This window comes from Nerophis ophidion, linkage group LG10, assembly GCF_033978795.1.
Source record: "Nerophis ophidion isolate RoL-2023_Sa linkage group LG10, RoL_Noph_v1.0, whole genome shotgun sequence".
Classification (NCBI taxonomy): domain Eukaryota; kingdom Metazoa; phylum Chordata; class Actinopteri; order Syngnathiformes; family Syngnathidae; genus Nerophis; species Nerophis ophidion.
The window spans coordinates 57,733,555-57,742,077 of NC_084620.1; the positions used below are offsets into that span (position 1 = coordinate 57,733,555).

The following is an 8,523-nucleotide window of genomic DNA, read 5'->3' on the forward strand; positions in this document are numbered from 1 at the left end:
CGGTGGAAGACAGGAAGCTGTTCATCGGCATGGTGTCCAAGAAGTGCAACGAGAACGACATCCGGGTCATGTTCTCGGCGTTCGGGCAGATCGAGGAGTGCCGGATCCTGCGAGGACCCGACGGGCTGAGCAGAGGTGCGTGCGTCTCACCTCCGTCCGCGGCGGCGGCGTGGACGGTCGGCACAACAGCCTCCAGAGCGCCGCGACGGCGGTCCCGCTGAGCGCCGTCTTGGGGCTGTTGTGTGAATATTTTGGCTCTATATAGCATCTTTCCCCTCTCTCCCTTGACCCCGCCCCCTTTTTTCCCCCCACCCACCTCTTCTCCTCCTCCTCCCCCCCCATCCCCGCCCTGTCCATGTGGTTCACCTTCCAGCTTGACCCCCGCTGTGGCCATGCCCTTCGCATGTTGAGGGTGAGGTCAAAGGTCATCAGTGCATTTTTATTTCATTTTGGCCACAATTCAACATCATTTTCATATTATTTGACACATTTCATGAAAATATTCCTATTGTTTCCAGAATGTGGACATTTTTACACATTTCTTAACCCATTCCACATCCTAAAAATATTTCCATGGTTCATGTCCCATCATCAGACCTCCACCAATCACACGACAGCGCCAAAGGTGCCCTCCCACCACCCCCCTAAGCCCCTCCCACCTGTGCTTCCTGTGTGTCATGGCAGCTTCAGTGTCCTCTTGTTGTTGTTGTTGTGTTGTTGTTGTTCTGGATGTTTCTTTGTGGCTTTCTCAGCGCTCCACTCTCCCCTGATTCTAGAAGGCGTGTTCTGCCTGGCTGTCCCACAAAGATCTGTCCTACTAACGTACCTCCACCTCACTAGCATGCATATATCTAAAAAAAAAAAAAAGGCTTTGTTTTGTTTTTTGTTTTTTTTTAAAAAGAGGGGTTTTAAGCCTTTTCTAAAAGCATTCACAGTCTGAGGTGCCCTCAGGGGGTCAGGGAGAGCATTCCACAAACTGATAAATAAGCGCATGACAATTTTCAATGTAAATGACGACAACAGAAGAAACAGTTTTGGTCATCACTGTTTAATTATTGTAACGTCTCTCTTTAAGGAGGACATCGATTACTTTGTGGAGCGGAACTCGTTATTGGCGGCCATAAACACGTGACCGAAGCTAACAGGGACTTCCGTCGGTCTTGAACCCCGACATGCAGAGACGGCAGGCGTAGCGCAGAAAATGTTAAAAGAAGGAAATGCGAGGAAAACAGGAAACAGGATACAATCCCCGGAGCCCTGACTGGAGGGCGAGGCCGGCATAAATAGCAACCTGATTGGCAACTGCGACCGGGTGAGGGAAACGAGCGCTTAAGGAGACGTGCAGGAACTGGAACCAAGAAGACCGCTCCCAGTCCGGGGAACGTTCTCCCTGACCACCTGAGGGCACCACAGACTGTGGATGCTTTCAAAAAAGCCTTAATAACCTTTCTTTAAAAAAAAATTAAAAAAAAAAAACTTTTTAGATATGTGCGTGCAATTTCTAGCTATTAGGCTGTTCGAGTTTTTATTTTATGTACTATTTATTGTACTTGTTGGAAGCAGCTATTTGTGGTTCTAGCGTTGTTGTTTTGTTGTTTTTTTTGTGTGTGTTTTAAATACACTGTAGCACTTTGAGGTTATTTGTTCAATGTAAAGTGCTTTTACAAATAAAATATATTATTATTATTATTATTATGAAAATAATGGTCATTTTCTGTCGTACAAACCAGACCAAGACCAACTTTCTCACATCAACAGCTCTCTCTTTCTCACCTGCGCCAACAGGTGCGCACAAGGCACTTAGCCCGTGATGCGTTTACAGCCACACAAAAAGTCGGACAACTCCATCACCGCACATAATGTAGTCTAAATCCAGCTTGTTAAACTGTGATTTACCAATCAAATGTGTGCTTAGTCTACTGTCATTTATTAAGAATCTTCATTTATAAATATTCATCATGAATTGCTGTTATTATATAAAACGAATACCAAAAAAATATAAATATTTTACGAACAGAAAGGTACACATGATCCCATGCTTACATCTCATTGTGCAACATGTGAAGGTTTTAATGGGAACTAAATGCCATCTCTGAAAACTAGTACACAGTTCATGAAAAAACTATATTTTTTGTTATCGTCATTATAAGTTGGCCAAATCGTTAGATTATTACAAACTACCATATTTCCTTGAATTGCCGCCGGGTATATAGTATGCGCCTGCCTAGAATTACTGCCGGGTCACACCCGTTTCGCAAAATATTATTTTTATTAGCGCATGTGTAGAATTTCCGCCGGGTCGAGCTCGTTTCGCAAAATAATTAGCATATGCCTGGAATTTCCCCCGGGTCAAACTCGTCACGTCACGAGTGACACTTCACCTGTCATCGTTTTCAAAATGGAGGAGGCTGATTTCAATCATTTGAAATCGCATAAAGGGAAGAAGATTAAGAGCTATTCAGTAGGATTTAAGGTCCAAGCTATTGAATATGCTAAAAAGAACAGTAAGCAGCTATGTTTTATTAATATACCGTAGCTGCGTGTGTCAAATATGACTCATTAAATGACTCCCGCCTGCTGGTGGTAGAGGGCGCTAGTGATCCTTCTTGCGACTACTCGGCTGCAGAAGAAGTGACAACAAACAGCAAGAGTTTATTTTTTCCTCTCGCTTGCACTTTTAACATGGGGGATTACATATCTAAAATAAAACAGTTTTTCTAAACTGGACTTTCAATGGAAGCAGGAGGTAATAAAGGAAGATCTCCATCGAGACAGAGAGACTTTTAAAACCAAAGAAAGATAAGGAAGACTTCTGTAAACAAGTTATCGATGCTTTTGATCAGAAGGAGCTTCATTTATAAGTAAAGGTAAGACCATAATAATGTTTTTTTTAGGGCTGGGCAACGATTGAACATTTTAATCGAAGTTAATCGCACTATTTCTCTGATTAATCGCGATTAACTGCATTGTATACGCAAAGCCCAATAATGAATTCAAAAGTAGTGTGTAGTGCACCTTTATTGGAATATTCTCCCACATGAACAAAAGCGCCAAAACATTTGTTGTGCAAACACAATTTAAATCAGTCCTTGTTAAACAGTAGCAGTTAAATAGCATATTTTATGAAAATCAACTCCAAAAATGTAAATACAAACATTTAAGCTTATTGCCACTGCCAGGGTATTTAAGTTATCCTGTTTGTTATGGAAAATAAATATAATCTACATACAAATCTCTGAGCCACAATCATAACATCTGAACAGGCAATTTCTGAGGTAACAGCAGAAACATTTTTTTTATCAGGGATCTTATGTTTAAAAAACCTATATTAACGTATATAAACGTTAAGAACTCAGCCAACACTCCTGGTCTGCATTATTCATAAATAGACAGACAACACATATACTCCGCTGCTTCACAGGCCGCTGGATGTAGCCGGCAAAGTATTCCCATGCTAGCTAGCCGGTCTAGCAAGCACGCCTCATTCAGTCCAAAACGGCCCGATCTATCCACATCCAGAATTGTCTGGCGGTCGTAAGTGACCACGCTGTAAGCCAGCCATGAAATTTGCAAAATTGTCCGGTATTTTTGCCAAATGTTCCATATTTACCAAGAGCCCCTCGACGCCATCTTGTTAAGAAAAGGCGTTAACAAAATAAAAGCATGAAAACAACATACGCAAATGTGCGATAAAATAATTGTCGGCGTTAATAGATTGATGAGTTAACTCATAATTAACGCACTAATTTGCCCACCCCTAGTTTTTTTTAATTAAATGTGCTTTTCATGATGCATCCTTAAATCACACTCAAATTTATAAGCGCAGGCCTATATTTACCGCATGCCTTTGGTAAGTGCCGGAGTGAGAAGAGGTTTTAAAGTCATTAACGCCCCGGCGGCAATTCAAGGAAATACGGTAATCTCATGGAAACGACTGCCGTCATTTCATTATAATAATAAAACATCTGACGTCGCTCACGTGTGTTCCACTGAACGCTGAAGGAGGTCTTGTGTTTTCTCACACACACGACAAACTGGAGGGGATGATTGTTCTTAAGGCCTACTGAAAGTCCCAGCCCTCCAGTAGCTAGCTGCGCCGCCGTTAACGACAGCAGCATCAATCAGAGGCTCGGCGCCGTGCTGCTATTAATAAAATATGGATCACACCACCAGCGGACCGCCGGGCCTGGGGAGCTAGCCTACTTTCATTAAAGTACTGTTTGCTTCTCCGTGGGCGACAGAACGCGGCCCCGCTAGGTATTTATAGTACGAGAGTCGCATGGGGGGGGGGGGGGGGGACAAAAAACCCAAAACGAGGTTCACGTTGGGATGGACTTTATTTTGTAGAACTGACCGGGTCAACTTTGAAAATACTCACCAGTCGTCAGTGTGGTGAGTATCGGACCATCCTTTCCACAAAGTCTGCAATAGATGGCGCTAGACTCCATAGTCCTGGTCCTGGCCCAGCTGGTCAGGTCTGGTGTGTGTGACACAGCTTGAGGACTTTCTTAGCCCGCAATTGAGGGTCCGGGGGGGGGGGGGCGTTGATGGGGCGGCATAGCTCGGTTGGTAGAGTGGCCGTGCCAGCAACTTGGGGGTTGCAGGTTCGATTCCCACTTCCGCCACCCTAGTCACTGCCATTGTGTCCTTGGGCAAGATACTTGACCCACCTGCTTCCAGTGACACCCACACTGGTTTAAATGTAACTTAGATATTGGGTTTCACTATGTAAAGCGCTTTGAGTCACTAGAGAAAAGCGCTATATAAATATAGATCACTTCACTTTAAATATCTCCTTTAATCACACAGCTCACTTCTCAGTCCTGATATGTGGATCCATACTGAAATAGCGATACCACCGATACCAGATCTTGATGCTCGAATATCCGTCAGACTTGCCCCTGACAGTTTGGTTGTGTTTCAGTTTTTCCTCTGTGTGTAGTATTTCCTGTCAGCGCTCTTGTTTTGGTTCTACTTTCCAGTTTGCTGGTTCCTATTCCTGTTTCCAATTGGTTCGTGTTCTTTTCGTTATTTTTGAAGATTAAATAATGTTTTCCCGCACATTGCCTGCCGCCTTGTCTGCATGTTGGGGTTCGTCACAAACTCCACCTGACAGAATAATCAATCAATCAATGTTTACTTATATAGCCCTAAATCACTAGTGTCTCAAACCACTACGACATCCTCGGTAGGCCCACATAAGGGCGAGGAAAACTCACACCCAGTGGGACGTCGGCGACAATGATGACTATGAGAACCTTGGAGAGGAGGAAAGCAATGGATGTCGAGCGGGTCTAACATGATACTGTGAAAGTTCAATCCATAATGGATCCAAAACAGTCGCGAGAGTCCAGTCCAAAGCGGATCCAACACAGCAGCGAGAGTCCCGTTCACAGCGGAGCCAGCAGGAAACCATCCCAAGCGGAGGCGGATCAGCAGCGCAGAGATGTCCCCAGCCGATACACAGGCGAGCAGTACATGGCCACCGGATCGGACCGGACCCCTCCACAAGGGAGAGTGGGACATAGGAGAAAAAGAAAAGAAACGGCAGATCAACTGGTCGAAAAAGGGAGTCTATTTAAAGGCTAGAGTATACAAATGAGTTTTAAGGTGAGACTTAAATGCTTCTACTGAGCCTATCCAGCCTAACACGAACCCCAAGATGCAGAGAAGGCGGCCGGCATTGTGCGGGAAAACATTATTTAATCTTCAAAATTAACGAAAAGAACACAAACCGGGAACCAGGACCGGAACCAACTGGAAACAGGAACCAGCAAACAGGAAAGCAGAACCAAAACAAGAGCGCTGACAGCAAATACCACACACAGAGGGAAAAACTAAAACACAACCTTACTGTCAGGGGACAAGCCTGACAATATCAAAATCAAAATAAAAACATTAAACAGAGCGCAAAAAATACCACCCTGAGATGGGTAGGTTGCGAGTTCAAACCCCGGCCGAGTCATACCAAAGACTATAAAAATGAGAGCCATTACCTCCCTGCTTGGAATTGGTGGTTAAATGAAAGAAAAAGGATTCCCGGGCGCGACCACCGCTGCTGCTCACTGCTCCCCTCACCTCCCAGTCGGTGATCAAGGGTGATGGGTCAAATGCAGAGGATAAATTTTGCCACACCAAGTGTGTGTGTGACTATCATTGCTACTTTAACTTAGTTCAGAAGTGTCCAAACTTTTTATTTACTAAACTATGTTTAGATTTTAAGTATTTTTTTCAATTTTATTTTGGGAGCTTTTAATATTTTGAATCAGGGGTGTCTAATCCTTTTCCACCAAGGGCCACAAAACATACAAATCAAAGTAGGCAGGGCCCATATTGATTTTATTTATTTGTATTTATTTTTAGTGCTATAAACTGATATTGTGTTAGTTTTGTATTATTGGTAACTTAGTAAATGATAAATAATAATTATTACTTAGAACATTTAATCTTTTTCTCATGACATACCCATTTTTTTCTTACATTTTATTATAGTTTTTCCCATGTCAGATTATAATAAAATATGAATAATGTGATTGTACATGACCTAGTGTGTCAAAACTTCTGCTTGCACGACAATAGAAATGTTCAGTTACACATTTAACAGTTTATTATGCTTGTTGTCATTTTTCACATTCATTCATATATTAGTATTATTATATTTTAAATATTTTTTCAGTTTTATTTTGGGAGATTTTAAAATTTTGGATCAGGGGTGTCTAAATTTTTCCACCAAGGGCCACAAAACATAAAAATCAAAGTATGCAGGGCCCATATTGATTTTATTTGTATTTGTATTTATTTTTAATGCTATAAACGGATATTGTGTTAGTTTTGTATTATTGGTGACTTAGTATATTATTATTATTAATAAGTATTTGTTTTAATATTTAATCTTTTTATCATGACAAACCCTATTTTTTCTTACATTTTATTATATTTTTTCCCAAAATATAAGAATGTAATAAAATATTATTAATATACAATAGTAATGTTCAGTTACACATTTAACAGTTTGTTATTATGCTTGTTGTCATTTTTCACATTAATTCATTTATTAGTATTATTTTACTAAACCATATTTATACTTTAAATATTTTTTATTTTTTATTTTGGGAGATTTTAAAATTTTAGATCAGGGGTGTCTAAACTTTTTCCACCAAGGGCCACAAAACATAAAAATCAAAGTATGCAAGGCCCATATTGATTTTATTTTATTTGTATTTATCTTTAATGCTATAAACGGATATTGTGTTAGTTTTGTATTATTGGTGACTTAGGATATTATTATTATTAATTATTACTTAGAACATTTAATCTTTTTCTCATGACAAACCCTATTTTTTCTTACATATTATATTTTTTCCTCAGAATATAAGAATACAATAAAATATTAATGATATACAATAGTAGTGTTCAGTTACACATTTAACAGTTTGTTATCATGCTTGTTGTCATTTTTCACATCCATTCATAAGTTAGTATTATTTCACTAAACTATGTTTATATTTTACGTATTTATAACATTTTATTTTAGGAGATTTTAATATTTTAGATCAGGGGTGTCTGAATTTTTACTTACTGAAAAGTCAAGTTTGGGAATTTTGATACATATATATATATTTTTTTTAATTGCTAAAACAGATATGATATTTAAAAACAGGTAAATAATTATACTATTAATAACGATTACTTGAAATATTGCAGCTTTTTTTTACTCCTTCTTTTTTTTACTATTGATGTTTTGAGGTAGAAATTTTATTTGAAAACACACAACTTTTCAAATTTTCGCAGACATACATTTGTATCGGTATCGGTATCGCCGATACCAGCCTGACTGGTACCGCCCAGTCCCGAACAAACGCGGTCCCAGGAGGGACAGCCAATCAGACGCGTCAGATGGCGGGGAGGTGGAGTCCCGGGGAAAGAGGGGTGGGGTTTGTAGGTTGTCATGACACTGTGCTCGTTTTTCCTGCTGTTGTTGCTATAGCGACCGAGAACACTGTTGTCCTGTTCTCTGTTTTGGGTCTCTTGTGGGTTTTTTTTTTTTATAACGGCAAAACGTGTCCAACCCTTTTGTCTTGTTTTTGTTCTTTCTCGTCTTTCCTCCTCCTGCCCTTCTGGCCCCGCCCCTTTCCTCCTGCCCACTGTCTGTCCATCCCTGTGCCCCCCCCACCCCCGCCCCCTACCCTCGTCCCGCCCCTCCCCTCCCTCCCTACAGGATGTGCGTTTGTCACCTTTTCCACCCGAGCGATGGCACAGAATGCCATCAAAGCCATGCACCAGTCTCAGACCATGGAGGTACTGTACTCTTTTTTTTTTCCCCCCTCTTATCGCCTTCTTTTATAACCACGTCTTGATTGCGGCGGCGTGCGCACAGCTGCTGCATGCACGACGCCGCTCATGATCATTGTTGTGTCAGCGCCACGCTCCCCTCGACCTCCGGGAGGAGAAAACGGTGAAAACAAACACCTTTGACACGCGGGAAGGAGGTTACTGCAGACCTCATCAGCTGCGCCGTAATGG

At 41.3% G+C, this 8,523-nt stretch overlaps 1 protein-coding gene across 6 annotated transcripts in view; it reads left to right on the top strand.

Moving 5' to 3' along the window:
* celf2 (cugbp, Elav-like family member 2) overlaps positions 1 to 8,523 on the top strand; it is a 431,239-nt gene that overhangs the window by 367,876 nt on the left and 54,840 nt on the right. For 5 of the 6 annotated variants that reach the window (XM_061914208.1, XM_061914209.1, XM_061914211.1 and 2 more), the window contains 2 exons: positions 1 to 135; positions 8,219 to 8,298. In XM_061914208.1, the coding sequence (XP_061770192.1) occupies positions 1 to 135; positions 8,219 to 8,298 (215 nt within the window). Of the gene's footprint in view, positions 136 to 462; positions 626 to 8,218; positions 8,299 to 8,523 lie in introns of those variants that run through there. The other variant, XM_061914213.1, reaches the window with a different exon arrangement.